The sequence below is a fragment of the Budorcas taxicolor genome, chromosome 7 (genome assembly GCF_023091745.1).
Source record: "Budorcas taxicolor isolate Tak-1 chromosome 7, Takin1.1, whole genome shotgun sequence".
Taxonomy (NCBI): Eukaryota; Metazoa; Chordata; class Mammalia; order Artiodactyla; family Bovidae; genus Budorcas; species Budorcas taxicolor.
The window spans coordinates 50,369,414-50,393,285 of record NC_068916.1 but is presented as its reverse complement, the minus strand read 5'-3'; the positions used below and the strand labels follow the sequence as shown (position 1 = coordinate 50,393,285).

At 35.9% G+C, this 23,872-nt stretch overlaps 1 protein-coding gene across 1 annotated transcript in view; it reads right to left on the bottom strand.

The window, feature by feature from the left end:
- Positions 1-1,290: 1,290 nt before the first annotated feature.
- UBE2D2 (ubiquitin conjugating enzyme E2 D2) overlaps positions 1,291-23,872 on the bottom strand; it is a 43,009-nt gene continuing 20,427 nt past the window's right edge. Inside the window, exons 2-7 of the mRNA XM_052642430.1 lie at positions 14,289-14,352; positions 9,933-9,964; positions 9,776-9,853; positions 9,588-9,693; positions 4,172-4,265; positions 1,291-2,967 (exon numbers count right to left, since the gene is read on the bottom strand). Coding sequence (XP_052498390.1) covers positions 2,922-2,967; positions 4,172-4,265; positions 9,588-9,693; positions 9,776-9,853; positions 9,933-9,964; positions 14,289-14,352 — 420 coding nt within the window. The 3' untranslated portion in view covers positions 1,291-2,921. The remainder of the gene's footprint in view (positions 2,968-4,171; positions 4,266-9,587; positions 9,694-9,775; positions 9,854-9,932; positions 9,965-14,288; positions 14,353-23,872) is intronic.

Genomic DNA, 23,872 nt, shown 5'->3' with positions numbered 1-23,872 from the left:
GGCTTTTCAACTGTAGTTTAGAAATAATTCATTTCTCCTCACAACAGGGCTCAAAATAACTTGTTGAGGCAAAGAGGAATGATTGGAAAAGTGGAATACTATAGTTGCTGAAAGCAGAAAAGGAGTGCTTTATTTGCTAAGTTAGTGCAGAGAACATGGACTCCTCTCTTTGACTACCATATCCTTCTCTCTTACAGACCTCCCTGCCACTCCCCTACCCAACAGTCCTCTTTCCAAATCTTTACATTACCCAAAATGTAGAAACTAGCGGACAATGGCCACTGGCCAGTAACAGAGTATGTGAGTATCTGAAATCATGTAGTTTTACTGAAAGAGACTGCTTCAACCATAACTTGATCAAGCGTTCCATGTTGTTGAGAAGCAAAGCAATTAACATATACACACCACTATATAAAAAAACAGATAACCAACAAGGACCTATTATATAGCACTGGTAACTATACTCAATTATTTTATAATAACCTGTAAGGGAAAAGAATCTGAAAAAATAAATATATATGTATGACTGAATCACTTTGCTGTATACCTGAAACTAACACAACATTGTAAACCAACTATATTTCAATTAAAAAAAAAAAAGGCAAAGCAAGCCATACACTTGACATTCCCTTATAACCAATGCCTCACCAAGATGATCAAATCTACTGCAAACAAGCTTTTGTGATAAAACTAGAGACAGTTCTATAAAAAGCAACGTGATCCCAGATGAGACCCATCCCAAATGACACACTTTTTTTTGTGAGTGGGGAAGATGGTCTCCCTCATTAAGCCTTCATTCTGGCCAAGGAATATACAACCAAACTTAACAATATATGTTCCAGCCTCAAATGAGCAAGAGCAATTGCATTCAAAGGCTTAATGTTTCATTCAGCACCTGAACATCAGGACAATGACTTTTACTTTACACTTGACTTGTAAGCACTCTTGTAAAAATATCTATGTTGTGGCCTAATAAATGGTAATAAGCTGGCTGGTCTCTAAGATGACCACAGAATGAGGCTTTCAGGATCTGTATAACTAATCCATGGTCAACAGTCAAAAACTGAATTCCCACTTACCCATGATACTGAGAATGAGGGTAATTCTAGGTTAGAGCTCAATTCTAACTCCTTTACCCACAACTATTAACAGTCAAACCTTCTTTGCAAAATCAAGGATACTAGAAATACTAATAAGCACCCAGCAGCTAAAATGCAGCACTTTAAAAGGTTTGGTGTATCACACTTTAGTTCTGAGATATAGTGACACTGAGAGATAAGACAACTTAAACAAGTTTAAAACCAAAAGCAGTGGACATTTATTCCTCAATTTTTGTGCAAGAGTGTAAAGATGCATTTGAAAGAACCTGACGGCTAAAGCACATCAGCCATGGCTTTCAGGCTAGCCTGGTTTACAATTAGATTAGGAGAAGTAGGGGGAAAAACGGTAACTTGCCTAGTTCACACGAACGATGTTTCTGGCAAACACAGCTGTTTACAAGTTTCAAACTACATTTTACTAGCGTCAAGGGAAGACTTCAAAAAGCCACATACAGTACAATTTAAAATTGGATGAACATCCTGCAATGTTAGTGCAAAGTAATTATGTAGACTCTCCAATACAAGACTGTGCTCATGTTTCCCAGGTTTGGTCAATGTTGCTCTTTTACAATCACAATCACAGAAGCTTAACTTACCAAACAGCGATGCCTTTGTTTTATGTCCTATGTACCAAAGGAATGTCACAAGGTTTTGGTGAAATGCAGCTTAATTTCAATAATAAAGCAAATTTCTTATGTAACAGTCATGTCCCTGGAATACGGCACATATGTTTCATGGAAATTCTTTTAAGCTTATGTGTTTATCTTGTTCAATAAAATTACTTTCAAGATATACTTTTTACTGTGTAAACTGGAATTGTTTCATGATTTTGAAGTGCAACTAATATAAGTGAAAACATTTCAGGGGTGGGAGAAAATCCACCACTAATCTCAGCTAGACAAAGTTCTTAAAATCAAAAAGCCTATTCACACAAATTATATGTAATGACTGTAGTAATCAGTTTATTACACAGATTAATCATTCTTGAACGTACAAGCTCCAGAGGAGCAACTGGGTCTTTAAATATACACAAGTATTTCCATCAAATGAATTGTCACCCTTACATCCAAATAGACCTAAGCAGTTAAAAACATAAGAAAAATAAGAGCTATTAGCTATGTATTAACTGAGAAACCACATACAAACCAAAGAATTATGGAAGAGAGAAAGAGGGGCTGAAAGATGAAGGTTGAAGGGTGGGGAGATGTAAAAGAGTTGGGAGCAAAGCCCATCACACATTACTTACTAATAGCTCCAATCCATTTAAATGTTGACCAGTTAAACTTAGACCTTAAAATACAGGATGTGGGTAGAGTTTAATCTGGTTGGTCATAACTTTCACCTAAGACGTAAGTCCTTCGGAATAAAAGGAATACAGAAACATATTCATGTTTTTCACCTTGCTTTTCATAACTGTTTTGAGTTTAATAGGATTTCACTTAAAAAACAATCTCCTACAGGTCAGTGGAGCTTTTCTTTCCCATCCAAGAACACACCATACCCACCAACCCTCACCTTGCTGTTATCCAAATTTAAGTCAATAAGGAAAGCTTTTAGTCTCACACCTAGGTTATGCCTGGAGAACTGGCTTGTCACACACACACTTCTCTGCTAGGAGGCAATGTTGGTACAGAAGTACAGTATTTCTAGTTTGTTGTTCCAAGTATGTACAACACGCAGCACTGCTGTATCAGGTAAACATGTGCACAGGGGAAGATGAGGCGTGGGCTCATAGAAAGCAGTCAAATGGAAATCAAAAGGACTTTCTCTTTCAGAGTTCCCCTATCTTTATTTGTAGAGGTTATCCAATAATTTCTTTAATTACATCGCATACTTCTGAGTCCATTCCCGAGCTATTCTGTTGTACCTGTACACACAAAGAGAAGCTTGGCTTAACATAGGTAAGGAGTCAGTCAGAAAGCAACAGAGTTCATTCATTATCCCATCTAGTAACTTGAGGGGAAGAACTTATAGAACTTTAAGTGAAGCCATCTTCCTACTCCAAATTTCTGATAAACATTAGAAATATCCTATAAATGCTATATAGGATTCTAATTAAATTTCAGCATTTGCTGGCATATCTCCAGTCTCTACTCCATTGACCTATTTCCAAGATGATTTTCAACCCTTGTTTTACTTATTTGGAATTCTTTAAACAATATAATTCTATATTATATGGTTCTTGAAATCACATAAAAATGATCAAATTGACATAATACTTTTCCTGCATCAACAGAACAACCAGTTCTGGCAGAACTTATTTTAACAATTTGGTTGCTAAGATGAATGGGTTTACTGCTTCAGAAGAACATTCTAGTAATAAAATAAGCAGGGCAAAGGATCTTTAATTCTTATGATACTATGTAGATTCAGATACAAAAAAAAAAAATAAGACCCAACTGCTGTTAGAATACCCCATTCTCATTGCAGCTCCTTTTAAAAATATCTTATATATATGCCTCTCTAGCCAATAATTCAAATAACTGTTTAATCTTTTACATTTTAACTTTTGAAAATGAATCATTTTCTCCCATCTATCTCCTTCACAATCTTATTGAATAATATGCAAAACAAACAAAAGATTACAACATTTCATTTACTATATCTTTTGATACCCTGACCACTTTTCAATAATTCATAATACAATTCTAAAATGTGCAAATTCTGCAAGTTTGATTTTAAATGAAATTTGGGGCTTTTGGGTCTTGTAGCATTTATTTACTTTCTTTTTTTAGATTATTCCAAATGGTAGAACATCAATTCTCTTTCCCATTAATTTATAAATACCTACCTAAGACAACTGGGCTCTTGATGCAAAATCTTTACAAGTCAAAAACCAAGAAGACATAAAGCTGTTGGAATATATACTGTAGAAAAGTTCTTCTAGACAGTAGGAATCATACAAAACAGAGATAAAATCATCTACTTATGATACTTGATGCAAATACTGCTCTTTCCTGTCCCCAACTGATATATTAGGACTTCATTTTAAGTGTCTGACCCATGCTCAGACCTTAGACACAAACATCTCCACCCTATCAGACACTCTTCCGTCTGGAGACCATACTTACTTTTCTCTATCTGTTTTGTAGATCCGAGCAATCTCAGGCACTAAAGGATCATCTGGATTGGGATCACACAACAGAGAACAGATGGACAAAAGTACTAGAATGAAAAAAACATATAAATTAGTAGAGGATAAAAGCAAAAAGGCTGAAAGAAGTATGAGATGCCAACATAAGAGAAAATTCTAAGACCCTATTTATTGTAGTGTCTAGCAGGTTTGTAAGCTCTATCTATGTTTACAGTAACAGTAACTAACAAAGATTCTAAGACTTCTCTAAGCTTGAACCAGTAAGAAAGCTGGCCCAGGCTGGTGAACTGTCTTGCCCCATTTCCCTGGTTAGTGAGTAATCAGAGTAGAATTATTAACAGAATACAGGTCTTTCAAATCCTAGACCAATAAGACTTTCCCCAGCTTATAAATTTCAATTTTTAGAAGCCCATGTTCAGGGATAAATGGCTTTCAAAATTCTAAAGACAACCACACTACTGAATGCTCTCAGTAAGAAATGACAACTATGAAATCCAACAATTATTATTTCTTGATGTCAGGTACCATATTCAGATGCAATGGATTTGTTTCATTTTTAGTTGAAAACAATTTAGTTTAAGAACACAGAGGCCAGTACTTGTCCCCAGATGGGGCTGGCCACACTTTATTACAGATGATATTACATACTCAAACAAAAGTCTGAAACTATCTTCAGTAACGAGTTAAAATCTCATCTCAGTCATTTCCTCAACGACAACCTGAAATGTGGCAGACAAATCTCAACAGTACAATTTCCTCTGTTTAAATTTGTTAACTTACATATTCCTTTACTGAAGGCAAAGAGGAGGCCAAAGCCACTAATTATATTAAATCCAGTGGCCTCTGACATACCAAAATAAATTCCAATCCTCCTATTCTGATGTTAACAGAATTCAGCTATCTTATTTTTCTCTAATGTTCTGTAACAAGAGACAATAATTTAGAGCCCACTGTACTCCCAAAACATCAATTCAGCAGGAAAAGGAATTTACTCATTTTCCCATCAAATCTGTCCTACAGAGATCAAGGGCTTCTGAGAGATAAAGAAAGTTTACATGCCCTTTATCATTCAGTTGTTAACAAAAAAGCTATTTCCTTGCCTTAAGAGTATATGGAAAATAAAAAACATCAGGAAAGATGTTTTCTGACTCTTCATTCCTGTTGCCCACAATTCTGGCAGGTGGCATTCCCAAAACATCTTCTCTTCCCTTTGTCAGGTGTACCACCTGATGCCCTCTTCAAGCACAGAACATTCTAACAGCAATTAGGAAAGATTTCATGTATTTCCTGGAAATGACAACAGGGAGTTATAGATTTTTGATTGTTCATGAAATTATTGACTACAGAAGAAACTTGTCTGACCTATCAAGCTGGCAAGAATACAACCGACTCTTCACCTAAAACTAGATACACTACCAAGTTAGTATAAGTTTCCTTTACTTATTGTCCAACTATTTAAAACAGGCAACTTTAAAGAGAGATTTTTTTAATTAAAGTATAGTTGATTTACAGTGTTGAGTTAGTTTCAGGTATACAGCAAAGTGATTCAGTTATACATATACATTTGTTTTCAGATCCTTTCGTATTATAGGTTATTACAAGATACTGAATATAGTTTCCTGTGCTATACAGTAGGTCCTTGTTTATTTTATATATACAGCAGTGTATAACTATTAATCCCAAGTGAAGTCGCTCAGTCGCGTCCAACTCTTTGCGACCTCGTGGACTGTAGCCCACCAGGCTCCCATTTATCCCTCCCATCCCCCTTTCCCTGTCAACCATAAATCTGTTTTCTCTGTCTGTGAATCTGTTTGTTTTGTAAATAAGTTCATTTGCATCACTTTAGAAAGATAAGCTTTAAGTAAATAACTTTCCTCACTTTCTTTCCAGAAAAGGAAGGTAGGATGGTGGTTATCTGGATCTAGTGAAAGGATTTTTAGTACACTACTTAGTTCCTTTAATTTGTAGAAAATTGATTTTGGCTTGTAATATACTATACTTTCTTTCTCTATAAAGAGAGTAACTTCTATTTCTACAGCTTGTAGAGACTCTTTACTGAAGTAACTGAATTTTCACTTATATATATATTCTTCTTCAGTACATAACCAATTTCATTAGTGTCATAACTTAGTCACTTCCAATTCTAAATCAAATTCTATATCAAGGAGCTTTACGATACACTTAACCTGCTTCAAGTTTTCTGTATATTTAGGTCCCTTACCTATATACTCAAAGAGGAGGGTATTCTGGGTCTAGATTATTGCCCTTAAAAACAGAATACGCTAAAGAATAATTATATCATACATAGAATTTGGGTCTTTCACAGAAAGGCTTGCCCATACTTCAATTTACAAAAGAATCTTTAAAACACTAAACCTAGGTATGCTGATAAAACCAAATTCAACAAAATGGTACTGTAGTTATTTTAAAAGATAGCTATCCAGACAGAACATATCAAGCCAAATAAATTAACAGCCCTTATGACTTAGAATAATTGAAAAACAAAACAAAACAAAAAACGCCACCACTAGGCACAGAAGGGAAGAGAAAAAAGCTATGGTAACAATTTCAGCTATCTAGACAGACTCCCCCCGCCCCACCATCCATCCACCCAACCCACCCACACACAGAATCCCACCTCTCTTGGCCCCGTTTATATCTAGGTTTATATCTCCACAGTTACTTGGTAAAATAAGAGCAAACAGGTCAGGAAATCACAAGAACAACAGGCATATGAATACTTTCACAAGCAACCACTGAATGGCACAGAGGCCTACAAAACAAAAGGGGCCACTCATCTGTAAAGCTATTTCAGTAACTTTTAAAAATGTGGTCCTTTTATTTTTTTTTTGTTCACATTTTTGCCTAGGACCCCAGAAATCTTAATTTAATGCCTCAGAGTTTTTGTGCCTTTAAAAAATTAATGTGGAAGGGTATAAAAGTGTTACCGTAATTATAACATGACAAATATCCAATACTTTTTACAATAGTGCCTTTATCCCAGTTATTTGGGTGCTTACAAGGAATCAGTTAACTATGCATTTTTGCTTTTTAAGCTCCAGAATAATAGTGAAATAGTTTTTATCACCCCTACTCTATAGATGAAAACACTGTGGAATACAGAAGCTAATCTGTCTCAAATCTCACTAACACAGGCAGTTGCATCCAGAATCTACGTTCTTTACCATGAAACTATGCTGCCTCCTGCCTAAATGTATGCATTAAAGAAATGATAAAATTTAAGTAGAGAGGAAAAAAAAATTTCATGTACCAAATTTCAGCCTCAAATACCCAAACTATTTCTTTCTAGCTATTTAATATACTTTCTCTACAATGCAAGTTACAGTGTATAACATTTTATCTCTTCTGCTTTTATCAAACACTGTATTTTCCCATTTTCCACAGTATTTGTAAGGATCAATATTCTTTTGAATGCATGTGCCAGAACCAAATGTGTTTTTTCTATTGTTGAACCTATATGTCATTTCTAATTTTCAGAAATAACATTGTTGCAGATGCAGAGGGAGATTTTAGCAGTTGGGTTTGTTTTCTTAGAAAGAATTATTGCATCAAAGGGTGTTAATATTAATGATTAAATCTCCTATCTCTTAATACATATAGGCAGACTAAACAAATCTATCTGTAGCATATATAAGCAATCATTCCAATGTACTTCACAAAGTACTTCAATGTACTTTTTCTTTTAAAAAGAAGAAATGTTTAGTTTCCTTTTTAAAAGATCTTTGTTAATTAAAAAGGTGAAGTGAAAATGTTAGTCGTTCAGTCATGTCTGACTCTTTGTGACCCCATGGACTGTATGTAGTTCAGCAGGCTCCTCTGTCTGTGGGATTTTCCAGGCAAGAATACTGGAGTGTGTAGCCATTCCCTTCTCCAGGGGATCTTCCTGACCCAGGAACTGAACCTGGTTCTCCCACATTGTAGGCAGATTCTTTACCATCTGAGCCACCAGTGAAGCCCCAAAAGGTGAAGAATAGGTACTTATTTTAATTTGTATCTCCTTGATTATTCTGTTCCTTTCTGTCCATTCATCTAATGGGATCTAGGTTTTTCCTCTTACTGATTTATACATGTTCTTCATATCTGTTAAAACATACTAGCCCATTTTCATATGTGTGTGCGTGTGTGTATGTGTTAGTTGCTCAGTCATGTCGGACTCTTCGCAACTGTAGTCCACCAAGCTCCTTTATCCATGGAATTCTCCAGGCAAGAACAACACTGGAATAGGCTGCCATTCTCTTCTTCAAGGGATCTTCCCAATCCAATCGGCCCATTATCATACTTGTAGCCTATTTCTTCTACTGTATTTTGACAACATTTAATCCTCTTGTGCGGAGAAGGCAATGGCACCCCACTCCAGTACTCTTGCCTGGAAAATCCCATGGACAGAGGAGCCTGTAGGCTGCAGTCCATGGGGTCGCGAAGAGTCCGACATGACTGAGTGACTTCACTTTCACTTTTCACTTTCATGCACTGGAGAAGGAAATGGCAACCCACTCCAGTGTTCTTGCCTCGAGGATCCCAGGGATGGCGGAGCCTGGTGGGCTGCCGTCTATGGGGTCGCACAGAGTCGGACACGACTGAAGCGACTTAGCAGCAGTAGCAGCAATCCTCTTGTGATTTCATTTGAGTATGACGTTGAAAGGTTGTAGAATTTCAAATCAACAAGTAAGATAATATTCAGTTCAGGTATATAAAGAAATATCCAATCTACTCATATAATTGGGTCTTATTTAAAAGAACTAGTGGATCTTTCATCACAAAGTTAGTAACTTTCTCCACACATTTTCAAACACACACACACGTGCATGCACCAATATACCACAGACTAAGATGCTCACATAAAAATATACATTAAATTGATTATCTTAAATGATTCTGTTCTTGACAGAAACCTAAAGACAAGAACAGGTAAAACCTTAAATAATGTGAATATGAATTCATCTATACTTTGTCCTTCAAGAAACTAATATCTATAATTATAGTACAAACATTCCTCTACAAGGGCTGCTTTTTTCCTATTCCTGAACACTATCTATCCTTTCCATTCATGGATCTCAAGGCTGGAAAGACATTACTTGTCTTCTACATTAACCATGCTCTTAAAAAAACGGATTCACAAGCGCCATATTCTAATCTATGCCTGAACAGCAAGAACAATGGACAGAGAGCAATCACAGCACCAAGGTATACATATGCTTAAAAATCCAACTCTCTCTAGTGGGTCTAAATCCCAGATCAAGAATAAGGGGGACTGCTACATTCTCTTGAAAAAGAATTTGACTAACCCTTTCAAGAATAAGTAACCTAAAAAAGACACAAACACACAAAAAAATAGTAGGCTTTATTTTGGTATCAAATATCCATTCCATTACCTTTTGAAATAGTTAGTGCTGGAGACCACTGTGACCGTAGAATATCAAGACAAATGCTGCCATTACTGTTAATATTTGGATGATAAATTCTTGTTGTAAATGCAACCTATCAAAACAAGGAAAACTTCTTATAAACAGTTTCATTAGCATTGTAGAAAGTAGATAAAAAATTTGCATACCCCAGTTACCTTAGGTGGTTTGAAGGGGTAGTCTGTTGGGAAATGAATTGTCAAGAAAAATACTCCACCCTGATAGGGACTGTCATTCTGTTGATAACAAAAAATGTTGGGTTAAAATGAGTGAATTACCTAAACTATTTATTCTGAAATTAATCTGAATACTTACTGGTCCCATTATTGTAGCTTGCCAATGGAACACTGAAAAAAGAACAACAAAAAGTCACCATGAAGTAATATCAACAGTAAATTTTTTTTTTTTTTTTACTGTTTCCTAACATAAACTCCAGTACTTTGGCCACTTCATGCGAAGAGTTGACTCATTGGAAAAGACTCTGATGCTGGAAGGGACTGAGGGCAGGAGGAGAAGGGGACGACAGAGGATGAGATGGCAGGATGGCATCACGGACTCGATGGACGTGGGTCTGAGTGAACTCCGGGAGATGGTGATGGACAGGGAGGCCTGGCGTGCTGCGATTCATGGGGTCGCATTGAGTCAGACACGACTGAGCGACTGAACCGAACTGATAGAGCAGAACAGTAAACTTAAAAGTAGATAATACTCAAATTAGGAAATGCTAGTTCTTTCCAGTGAGAAAAAAATTTCCAAGAGTTCTCATGTGTAGATCTTTAGAATTACTGGTATCTCAATAAATAAAGAAAACGTATGCTGAAAGTCCCAAGCTTGATTACAAACTCTAGGGATAATCTCAGTAAATCATAAACTTGTTTAGTAAGGAAATTTTCTCTTCAAACTGCAAAAAACGGTGCATGTTCTGTTTCAAAGGTGATGCGACTAAGTACAACACCTTCTAAGCAAGCTACTAACCACTTAACAATCACACTAGGATCTGAGCAAACTAAGGGATGCTGTCAATGGGATTATACACAAGCAACTCAAACCAGCTAACTCTTGATGCAAGGAGGGAATGTGAAGACTAGAAAACCACACAAAAATCCACTCAGTCGTCAGCCCAAACCCTTAAATTCCTTCTGATCATCTGTATGAGAACTGCCCCTATGGTTGGCTTGCCCCTCACTGGGGCCTGAAGCTACAAAGAGCAATCTGTTTACTAGGGATTAAAAATAAAGGATAGGTATTGCTGAGACTCTCCTTTTTAGATTACTCATCATTAGTACTGAGAAAAATTCCTCTTAACTTCTGCCAACTAATTTTTTTATGGATTAAGTAGCTAAGGAGAAAGTTACTTTGAGCCACTAAGATCAGTCCTAGTATCTTCAACAAAGGTTCTATTAAAGGCCCCATATTAATTAACAAAAAGCATTTGGAGACCTACTATTTTAAATCTTAATTGCATATTCTGCCACACTGGTTACATATAAGAAAACCTAGTAGAGTCACTGACTTAGGTCTTTCTCTGGAGTGCATTTAAGTTGCTTCCATGTCTTGGCTATTGTTAAGCAGTGCTGCTATGAACACTGGGCTGCATGTATCTTTTCAAATTAGAGTTTTCTCTAGATAAATGCCAGGAGTGGGACTGCTGAATCATATGGCAACTCTATTTTTAGTTTTTTAAGAAACCTCCATACTGTTCTCCATAGTGGCTGCACCAATTAGATTTCCACCAACAGTGTAGGAGGGTTCCTTTTTCTCCATACCCTCTCCAGCATTTATTATGTGTAGACTTTTTAATGATGGCCATTCTCACCAGTGTGAGATAATACCACATTGTAGTTCTGATTTGCATTTCTTTAATAACTAGCTGTATGAGCTATCTGTATATTTTGGAAATTAATTCCTTGTTGGTTGCATCGTTTTGCAAATATATTCTATTCCACAGGTTGTCTGTTTTGTTTACAGTTTCCTTTGCTATGCAAAAGCTTGTAAGTAATTATGACCCATTTGTCTGTCCATCACTAGGTGATGGATCCAAAAAATATTGCTGCAATTTGTGCCAGTGTTCTACGTTTTCTTCTAGGAATTTTAGAGTATCTGGTCTTACATTTAGACCTCTCAGTTTATTTTTATAAATGGTGTGAAAAAATGTTCTAATTTCATTCATTTACTTGCACCTGTTCAGTTTCCCCAGTATCACTTAACTTTTCTCCATTGTATATTCTTGCTCCCTTTGCAGTAGATTAATTGATCGTAAATGCATAGGTTTATCTCTGGGCTTGCTACCCTGTTACACTGATCCATATGCTTTTTTCTGTGTGTGCAACCACCATACTATTTTTGATTACTGTAGCTTTGTAGTACAGTCTGAAGTCAGGAAGTCGTCTTTCTCAAGATTGTTTTGGTTATTTGAGGTCTTTTGTGTTTCCAAACGTTTAAATTTGTTTTGTTCTAGTTCCATGAAAAATGCCATTGGTTATTCAAAAGAGATTGAACTGAATCTGTAGATTGCCTGGGGCAATATGGTCATTTTAACAATATCTGTTTATGTCATCTTCAATTTCTTTCACCAGCATCTTACTGGTGTTCAGAGTATAGGTCTTTCCAGCACAATGTTTTTATGCTCATTCATGTTGTAGCATGTATCAATACTTCATTCCTGTTAATCGTCAAATAATATTCTACTATATGGATACACCATATTTTACTTATCCCTTCATCAGTTGGTGGGCATGTGGGTTGTTTTCACTTTTTGGTTATTATAAATAAAATTTCTATGAACAATCATGTGTGAGTTTTTATAGGGATATATGTTTTTATTTCTCTTGGACACATACCTAGGAATGAACTCACTGGGTCATATGGTAAACTCTGTGTTTTGCTTTTTGAGGAACTGTCAGACTGACTTTCTTCCAAGCTGGCTGTACCATTTTGCATTCTACCAGCAAAGTATGATGGTTCAAATTTCTCCACATCTTTATCAATACTTACTATTTGACCTTTTGATTCTAGCCATCCTAGTGGGTGTAAAGTGGTTTTGATATGTATTTCCCTGATAATTAATGATGCTGAACATCTTTCCATGTTCTTAATGTATTTGAATATCTTAGAGAAAAAGCTACTCAGATCGTCTGTTCATTCTTAATTTGGGTTATTGATCTTTATAATGTTGAGATATAAAGACTTTAAAATCACTTTCTTAACAGTATCATTTGCTGTACCTAATTTTTAAATTTTGATGAAGTCTAATCTATCTTTCTTTTTCTTTTATTGCTTATGCTTTAGGGGGGAGTTTAACTCTCCAGTGTAACCACTTTTCAATCTGAGAAAGGAATGTAGTAGTACCAACTATGGTAGAAACAAAGGCAAATTACTTTAGCACACTACAGAACTTCAAAAATGAAATCTAATCCCCAGACTTCAAACACTTTTAATTAAAAATCAGTCTCTCTCTCAAAAAAAAAAAAAAAAAAAAAAAATCAGCCTCTCTCAACTCTGAGCAATTTACCTGAAATAAAAACACTCTTTCAAAACTGAATGACCACATTGATACAGATGGATATGATACCATGGAATGACAAAACTAGAATCAGAAAATCTGAGGATAAGTCCACTTCAAGAACCACCACAAGGCTCTCACTAGATTCTTCTCTAAAACAGTTAACAATTTCTTTTCTAATTACTTAAAGAATTGTGAGGCTTAAATGAGATAATGTGTTTAAGTACTTGGCCTGTCCTGTTTGATATCAAATACTATATATACTCAGTAATACTGGACAGATCTAAACATAACATAAATGGGATTTTTTCGTAACAAGTACTTAAGTCTTATAATTTATAACATCTGTTTTATCTATAAAGCAATCCTTGTACAAGGATTCTGCTTTGATTCCTAAGGATTTAGCAAACCAAAACAACAATCTTAAGAAAAATTAGGAAAAAATTAATCTTACACACAAGTACATATAACCTATTTTGTCTTAACCTATACACCTCCCTTACACAAATGCTTCTAAATATACTCCAAGTATATCCACTTTTCCCCTATTTGCTAAATGTTGCATTTTTGTGTGTGAGAATTAGTTACACAGCCTGTTCAAATATCCTTCATTTTTAAAAGGCTGTAAGATGGTATTAGGAGAAAAGCTGTCTTGAGACAAAGTGGAACAAAAGTAAAATTATTACCCAACATGTATGGGAAGATACAATAAATTATTTCAAACAGGATTAAGAAGATAAACTGGAAATTAAAGGTAAGTTGTAGCTGTCTTCACAAATATGAGTCAATACAAAGAAAGACACAGACCCACATACACACCACCCCCCAATCATACTTACTATTATCTTACTAAAGAACAATAGCTTGCTGTAGACAAAAGCTTGAATATTTTGACTTAGGTAAATACCCAGAAGGGATAAAGGGTAGGTAAGGAAGAGCCAGAACAACTACACAGACAACATCTGGCAGAATACGTTCAAAACGAAATACAGTACAAAAGATGATGGAATATACATAAAACTGCACCTTTCACAGGCAAATAAAGGAAAATTGCATAATTAACTCTTCATACAAATAACCTCAGCAGATATATATTTATTAGTACCAGAGTTCACCAGAGGCAGACTGTTATGCTGTTTTATGTTTTAGTATTCCTTTTAGATACTTACTATCATCTCCAACGGGGCCTGCTGAACACTGTGCTGGGGGGTCCCGTGCCAGGTCATTCAATTCCTTCAAGAAGGAGAGAATAAAGAAATGTATTTAACATAAATGTAACTATTATCCATTAATAACACCACCACTGTTACCAATAATCTCTGTCTCACCAGTAAAGCTTTTAGCAGCACTCCTTGAAAGTCAGAGAAGAGAAAGGTAGATTAATTAAATCTTTAAAGTATTTGGGATTCCTGAATATAAATGTATGTTTTTAAAAGTAGATCATTTTTGCTTTGTTTGGAGTTTAATAGGTATTAAATATAATGAAAGTAAACATGTATCATATACTAAAGAACCACAAAAACTGTTTCTTTGGGTTTTCTTGGGCCGCACCATGCGGCGGGATCTTAGTCCCCAGACCAGGTATTGAACCCGTGCACCTACACTGGGAGTGTGGACTGCCAGGGAAGTCTCACAAAAACTGTTTTTAAGTAAACACTTTATTTATTATTTTCCAATAAAGATCAACAGCTGGTTTTTGTACCTCAAAACCATTCGGTTACACTTCAGATGAATGGAGTCACAAATGTTTCAAATCATACAGAACCATCTGACAAGATACTGGTATTTTTTCAGCTCATATCCACTACAAAGCTTCCAAAGGTAGTAGGAAAAAAAGGGATATACTACAAAGGCTGGTTGGATATAACCCATCATAAAGTCTTGAAATGAGAGATGGAATTACACATGGGCTGCAGTCCATGGGGTCGCTGGGAGTCGGACACGACTGAGCGACTTCATTTTCACTTTTCACTCCCATGCATTGGAGAAGGAAATGGCAACCCACTCCAGTGTTCTTGCCTGGAGAATCCCGGGGACGGGACAGCCTGATGGGCTGCCGTCTATGGGGTCGCACAGAGTCGGACACGACTGAAGCGACTTAGCAGCAGCAGCAGCATGCTCTACAAAAGATGCCAGCTTCTTAGCTACTTTAACACAAGAACCCACAAACTTGAGATTTGTTACTGGGTGGGGATGCCTTAAAAACCACAAAGCAGGAAATCATACTATATTCCCTTTCCCTTTGGCTTGGTATGTGAGATAAAAACAAACTCTGAGGAAGGACTAGTTTTAATTATCTTTTAAAACTACAATGGTAAAACCTACCACTTAAAAAGTATTTCAAATCTTATTGAGTTATATAAATAAATATTTTAAATTGCAACACAGATATTTCTGTAAGTTCCTTCTTCTGAGTTAACTTATTCAACCAGTTGTTACATCAATTATTTTGTTTTATCCTATTTGTAAGCTTGGAGGATAAAGCATAAAGTATAGAAAAAAGTTCTCTTACTTTTTTTTTTAAAGTGCTGGGATTGAGATAAAGATTTAACAATATTTACTTCCTTTCACATCTCAATTTGAAGATTTTGTATTTCTCTACAACAGAGATTCCTTGCCCACCTCAAGGAGAAAACAAAAAACTTACTGTACAGTTCACATTCCCAAATGTTTGTAATACAGGTCACTATAACTAGAGAGCTTGCTTGATGTGAAACACAAAAGTTAAGCTACATCTTTTGACTAACCTCACCTAAGTTGAATATAAGGATTCATCAGGTGGTGATCAGTTTTTAACATATCAAACCACTATGTTGTATACGAGACAGTAACACAGTGTGGGAGGTCAACTATACTTACTAACAGTTTTAAGTGGTAGGGCTGTAATATGTATGTGTGTGCACATGTGCACACACACCCACTCAGTTGTCCTACTCTTTGCAACAACATGGACTGTAGCCCACCTGGCTCCTCTGGCCATGGAATTTTCCAGACAAGAGGTTAATTAACACTGCTGTATGCTATACATGAAAGTTTAACAAAACTTACCATGATAATTTCATGATATATGTAAGTCAAATCATTATGCTGAACATCTTAAACTTATGCCAATTACATCTCAAAAAGCTAAAAGGAAAAAAAAATCCCTGTACTCTTCATAAGTCAATATTATATAATTAAAAAAAAAAGAAAACCTTAACTCAAATTTGTGCTAATTTACAATTAACATACTCATTCCAACACTTCCTTGGTTCAAGGCACTCACTTAAGTATGTTAAATGAAATGAGACATAAAAAAGACTATATTCTGTATGATTCCATTGATACACATTCTAGAAAAGGCAAATTTATAGCGATAGAAACCAGATTAATAGTTTTAGGGGCCAGAGGGAGTTGGAGGGGACTGATTACAAAGGAACATGAGGAAAATCTGGGGGGCTATGGATATATTCTATATTATGATTTTGGTAGGGACTACAAAACTGTGAATTATACTCATTAAAACTCAAACTGTATACTTAAAATTGTTGATTTTATTGTATACATCATAGTAAAGATTTATTGTATATACTTGATTGTATATAGATTTATTATATATACTTTAGAAAAGTTGTTTACTAAAAGGGCATATATTCATTCATCTTCACATATGCATACAGTATCTCTGAAGAATAGATACAAAACTAATTCAAAGTATTTGCCTTCAGAAGGAAACTTTGCTTTGGGGGTAAGAATAGGAACTACATGTATTTCTTTCATACCTTTAACAAGTATATTTATTGTCTATTTAAAAAATAACTTACCAGTTCTGACTATACATTTGGATAAAAAAAAAAAGTTCTGAAAAAGCTGTGACTATCTGAACAGTAATGAGAATAGTGAAAACCCAGTTAGACTAAATAAACACAGAAACTACAAAATTTGAAGTTTCCCTGGTGGCTCAGTGGTAAAGAATCCACCTGCAATGAAGACGACCACCTACAATGCAGGAGACACAAGTTTGATCCCTGGGTTGGAAAGATCCTCTGGAGAAGGGAATGGCAACCCACTCTAGTATTCTTGCCTGAGAAATCCCATGAACAGAGGAGCCTGGCAGGCTATAGTCCACTGGGTCACAAGAGTTGGACGTAATTTAGCGACTATACGACCACCACCACAAAATCTGATGTCCCTGCATTATGATTAAAACTGAAGGGGGGAAAAAAAACAGAAGGGAGTTCCCTACTGATATAGTGGTTAGGATTCTGGGCTTTCACTACCATGGCCTGGGGGAACTGAGATCTTGCAACCTGAGTGATGTGGCAAAAAGAAAACAAAATAAAGATAAATCTTGAAATTAAAGGCACTGATCTAGCCAAATCACTGGGCAGAAAAATATACCCCATTACATCAGGCTATTGGCTTTATCATATGGCTTTATACCGATACATTAATTTCCTTGACTTTTTATTTCCCCCCAAATAGTATTCAGATTTTGTCTTATATATCATATAGCAAATCATACATTACTGGGATTGAGAGTAGAGCTAGGACAAAACCCAAAACCAAGCAACATTTCTGTTTATTAGAAAACTTCTTTTCTGTGGAAAGAGCAATAGAGAGAAAGTGAAAGTATCAGTCACTCAGTCATATCTGACTCCTTGTGACCCCAAAGACTGTACCCACCAGGATTCTCTGCCCATGGAATTCCCCAGACAAGAATACTGAAGTGGGTTACCATTTCCTCCTCCAGGGGATCTTCCCAACCCAAGGATTGAACTCAGGTTTCCTGCATTGCAGATGGACTTTTTACCATCTGAGCCACTTGGGAAGCCCTTATAGACAAAGTACATATAATTAAATTTAGGGAAAAAAAGGGAAGAGGGAAGTTTGACAGTTAAGGTAAAGAATCCTCAATTTCTAAAGAGACTTTATCGTCTTAACTTTGAAATCAAAAAAAATATTATATTAAAGGTCTTATTTTCAAAATAAACTGGATTTTAGTCGAGTTCTCAATTAAGATTTTCTTCTTTGACACTGTACACTCTCCTTGTTTCTAGGTACACAGAACCATTATTTTTAAAGATTAAGGGTTATACACAATTTTGATTATCTGAAACTTTCCCAAGTGTTTAATTTAGTTCAAACAGCCCCCAAACCTTATACCAATTAATTATTTTCCAGTAAAGTTTAATTCACTACAAACTTTTTTGTCCATGTTGCGTGGCATGCAGGATCTTAAGTTTCTTGACCAGGACTGAACTCCTGTCCTCTGCAGTGGAATCGTGGAGTCTTAACCACTAGAACACCAGGGAAGTCCTCCAACTTTTAAATACGTTTCCTACTACTATCTTTTTTGGCTCAGGAATATGTTTTCCAATAAAGATACACAGGAATGATTATAATGCCTTATATATTATTATCTTAAGAGTACCTATTTTCCAAAGAATTAACCCTTCTTTAAAAGGGACCACTGTTAAAGAAAACAGAACACTAAAGCCTCTAAGCCTGCGATATTTCTGTATTACAGCACTACAGCAAAAAGAAAAGAGGACTTCCTAACTGTGGGGAGGGGGTCCTACAAGGGCTATGCTGACTTTGCTTTCCTTGTATCCTCAAATACTCAAATAGGTCGTTAATTGGTAAAACTTAATGATATTAGCTATTTTTTAAAAACCCTGTTTCCCCAGTCTTAACAATTATGAAGCTAAATATACATAGTACGGAACATAGATTTGTTTCACCATTTCGGTCTTACCCTACAGCAAATGGTAAAAGGAACAAGATGGGGACATGAGAGATTATAGTTACTTTTATAGAAAATTGGCTCCAAAGTCAAGAGTCAATAGTTCTAAAATTTCCTGTACAAATCAAAGGTCTTTGGTGGAAAATCAGGATATGAGAAGATTTAAGCAGAAATTATGATTTAACATCAGAAGAGGTATCTAGACTAATCCCCCCATTTTACATACATAAAAAAGATACAAAGTAGCTAATCCAAGGAAAACTTGTAATTAGAGTAAGGACATGGTGTACTATATATGTTCTATTATATCATGCTTCTTTAGTCTGAATCTAAAATAGTAGAAATGTACAAGTTAGAATATCTGAGAATCTATATGTTGTCCAGGAAATCAAACTGAACCTCCTTTAAAATGAATGAACAGTAAAGAAAGAACAACTAGATAAGTAGTAGTTCTCAAAAATGAGACCCTGGCACAGCAGCATCATTATCACAAGAAAACTTATTAGAAATGCAAACTCTCAGGCTCCAACCAGACCTACTGAATCAGAAACTCTGCAGTTTCAAAGCCTAACAAGGTGCGTTTTAACAAGTCCCCCAGGAAATTGTGATGTACACTAAATCCTGACTGCCTTTATGTTTGACGAATTAAGCATCAAAGACAAAACGCAAGGCTGGAAAACTCATTACCAGCAAGACTCAAAGTGAAGGGAAGGTGAAGGAAAACATGGCAGCACAGAATGAATGCAAGAAAGGGGTGTTTCCACATTTTCAAGGCACACTGAAGGCGAGCGTCTGTTATTACCTTAGCACTGCATTCTCCCTGCCCTACCCCTATCTTACCAGGGTTGCAACAGAAACGCTAACTCATGTCCAACGTAATATCTGAAGTTAGTATTTAAAAATGAACTGCTAGAGTATTTACAATTACAAATTTTTAAAACTCTGGAAATATTAGTAACTCAGTTATCCTAGATCAGTTTGAAAAAAAATTATGATTTCTGAAAACAGCAAATTACAGAATCTTTTATATCTGGTACTGATACACTTAATCCCTTGGCACTCTCAAATATTTTCTATTTCCCTCTTAATAATGCTGCCTTCTATTTTAAAGACAAATTGATAAAAATGTATCAATAGCAATCTTTCCCTGAACTGATTATAAGCAGAAGTAGTAACCTTATTGAGATTAATGTCTGTACTTTTTTTAAAAAATTCAAGTCAACTAAGACTATAGAAAATACCCAGCAAAAACCTATTACTCAGCTTCAGTTCAGTTCAGTCGCTCAGTCATGTCTGACTCTTTGCGACCCCATGGACTGCAGCCCACCAGGCCTCCCTATCCATCACCAATTCTTGGAGTTTACTCAAACTCATGTCCATTGAGTCGGTGACGCCAACCAACCATTTCATCCTGTGGCATCCCCTTCTCTTCCTGCCTTCAGTCTTTCCCAGTATCAGGGTCTTTGCATCAGGTGGCCAAAGTATTGGAGTTTCAGCTTCCAATGAATATTCAGGACTGATTTCCTTTAGGATGGACTGGTTGGATTTCCTTGCAGTCCAAGGGACTCAAGAGTCTTCTCCAACACCACAGTTCAAAAGCATCAAATCTTCAGTGCTCAGCTTTCTTTATAGACCAACTCTCACATCCATACATGACTATTGGAAAAACCATAGCTTTGTCTAGACGGATCTTTGTTGGTAAAGTAATGTCTCTGCTTTTTAATATGCTGTCTAGGTTGGTCATAGTTTTTCTTCCAAGGAACATCTTTTAATTTCATGGCTGCAGTCACCATTTGCAGTGAATTTGGGGGCTGCAGCCCTCCAAAGTCAGGTCTCTCACTGTTTCCATTGTTTTGCCATCTATTTGCCATGAAGTGATGGGACCAGATGCCATGATCTTAGTTTTCTGAATGCTGAGTTTTAAGCCAACTTTTCCACTTTCCTCTTTCATTTTCATCAAGAGGCTCTTTAATTCTTTATTTTCTGCCATAAGGGTAGTGTCATCTGCATATCTGAGGTGATTGATATTTCTCCCGGCAATCTTGATTCCAGCTTGTGTTTCTTCCAGCCCAGCATTTCTCATGATGTACTCTGCATATAAGCTAAATAAGCAGGGTGACAATATACAGCCTTGACGTACTCCTTTCCCAATTTGGAACCAGTGTGTTGCTCCATGTCCAGTTCTAACTGTTGCTTCTTGACCTGCGTACAAATTTCTCAGGAGGCAGGTCAGCTGGTCTGGTATTCTCATCTCTTTAAGAATTTTCCACAGTTTGTTGTGATCTAAACAGTCGAAGGCTTTGGCATAGTCAATAAAGCAAAAGTAGATGTTTTCCTGGAACTCTTTTGCTTTTTCGGTAATCCAGCGGATGTTGGCAATTTGATCTCCAGTTCCTCTGCCTTTTCTAAATCCAGCTTGAACATCTGGAAGTTCAGTTCATGTACTGTTGAAGCCTAGCTTGGCGAATTTTGAGCATTACTTTGCTAGCGTGTGAGATGACTGCAGTTGTGTGGTTGTTTGACATTCTTTTGCATTGCCTTTCTTTGGGATTGGAATGAAAACTGAACTTTACTCAGCTTAGCCCAATCTAAACATTGCTAGATCAAACTAGATCTTTAAGAAGTCCCCTGTGTTCTCCTCTCCAAAGTAATGATTACCTTGAATTTAGAGTTTATCATTCTCTTGCATACTTATATACATTTTCTATGTGTCCATAAACAACATAGTCTTGTTATCATGTTTTTAAACTTTATTTAAAAAGTGTTACATGGCATGTATTCTTCTATACTTTGCTTTTCCCTCAATATAGTAAGACATTAATATTTTTCCATGAAGATATAGTTTATTCCTTTTTACCACTTTATTTTGCTACTGGGTACATAAACCACAGTGTTTCCTTTCCTTAGGTGACAGATATTTATTTCCTGTTTTTCACTATTATAATGTTTTGGTAAATATTCTTATACCCACATTCTTGTATACACATCAGTTTTTCCAACTAAACACTCCTTTGACTTAAATAACAAGCTATTGTTTAGTTGCCAAGTTGTGTCCAACTCTTTTGCGACTCCATGCCCTATAGCCTGCCAGGCTCCTCTTGTTTACGATCCAGGCAAGAATACTGGAATGGGTTGCCATTTTCTTCTTCAGGGGATCTTTCCAACCCAGGGATTGAACCCATGTCTCCCACAGGCGCCTCTTGCATTACACGCGGATTCTTAACCGCTGAGCCATCAGGGAAGCCCTATAAATAATAAGTACCCCTCCTCTTTTTTAACTGTGTACCAAAGCCTTTGATTATGTATGGGTTTTAAAAAATTATTTCCTCAACCCATACACCCAGAGAGAAATAACTGTACTGTTCAACACACTGGAACGTGCAAACCCAATCATTGCCTAGAGATGGGAAAATTATTCCAAGAGCATGCTTAACTAAGAGGTCAATTCACCTGCCAACATCTAAGAACATGATAGAGATGAACATGATAGAAACTATCCGCCATCTGAGTAGTCATTCACCACTATCTGACAAGCCTTCTGTAAATACTGGAAACTAACCATCTCATGTGTAATTGTTAAATGAAAATTAGCTTCATAAGAATTATAATGGTTATTCTACAACTGTTTATGTTCCTGCTGATATCAACAGGGGCAACAGACAGAAGTCAGTTTTTCCGAAGTCTTAACATCCCTTGATGTTTTATTATTCTGCTCTTAAGTAACTTTAAGCAAGTCATTCGACTTTTCCAGATCAGAACTCCTGTATCTATAAAACAATGAAGTTAAACTAAAAAAACATGGTTTGGTTATAGGTTTAAGGGTCAAATCAATTTGGGAAATGTTATAATCCACATCCTTATAAGAATATTCAAGATTCTAAGCAAGTCCTGAATAAAGGAAACACTATTGTTTGGGCACAGAACCAGGCTTTGCTTCTTTCTGTGGCCCATTCTTCCAATGCCACGTTCCCCACCCAAGATTTTATTCTCATAAATGCCTAATGTCTGTGGGAAAGTCAGAAATAAGTCTGAAGGAACCAAGAACACTTTTTTATCCTAAAGAATTTTTTTTGTTATAGAATAAAAGACTTTTAAACATGACATAGAGAAATCCACCCAACATGGCTAATACTGTCCTAAAGTTATCTATACCTTGTTCCCCCCACCCCCAGTCTGGACTATAAATTACTTCAGTGTGGTTTGTGTGGTAAAATACACAAACATAAAATTTACCATCTTATCCATTTTTTTTTCCATTTTAAGTATACAGCTCAGTGGTATTAAGTACATTAATAACACTGTGATCAGAATGTTTTAAGAGAATGTTTATAGTAAGAGAAAGCACATTATGAATAGCTTTTCAGATATAGTTAATACAACATAAATTTCTTTTCTAAGGTAATCACATGTTTTTATTAATTTTTAAAGACAGGTTTTTTTGTTTGCTTGAAGTTACTTTTGTCAAGTTCCAGGAAATCCTTACAAGTGCTATTTGTGTGACAATGTTGATAGCTTCCAGTAGTGATCAAATATATAGCAGATGTGTTTTCAGCTTAAAATACTTTTTCTGTATAAAAAGGGGTTGAGGGGGGAAGCACATATCTTTTAAAGGGGAAATGATATGCTACATAAAGATATTAGCAAAATTTGTCATTTATATAATCCTAATCCTATCTGTTATACTAAAAGTTTGCAAATATTGAAAGCTTATACAATCAGTGAATTCCCTGAAATTTCTATAAAACAAATTACAGCAGAGTTATAAGGATTCATATTTGTTTTGGCACACAAAGGAAAAACCAATATGAAATTCTGACAATGCATGTGATTAACCTAATTATGAATCTGAGGTTAAAAAATTGTTTTAAGAAGGCTAGGCCCCAGTTCACTTTCATCTATCTTCACAATAGCACAGTTATGATTTTAAAATACAACACTAAATATTTTCACTTTAAAAGATTACTGTCCATATACTGCTTTTTTTAGGATGAAAAAAAATCTTATTTCCCAGGGACTTCCTTCTTTCTC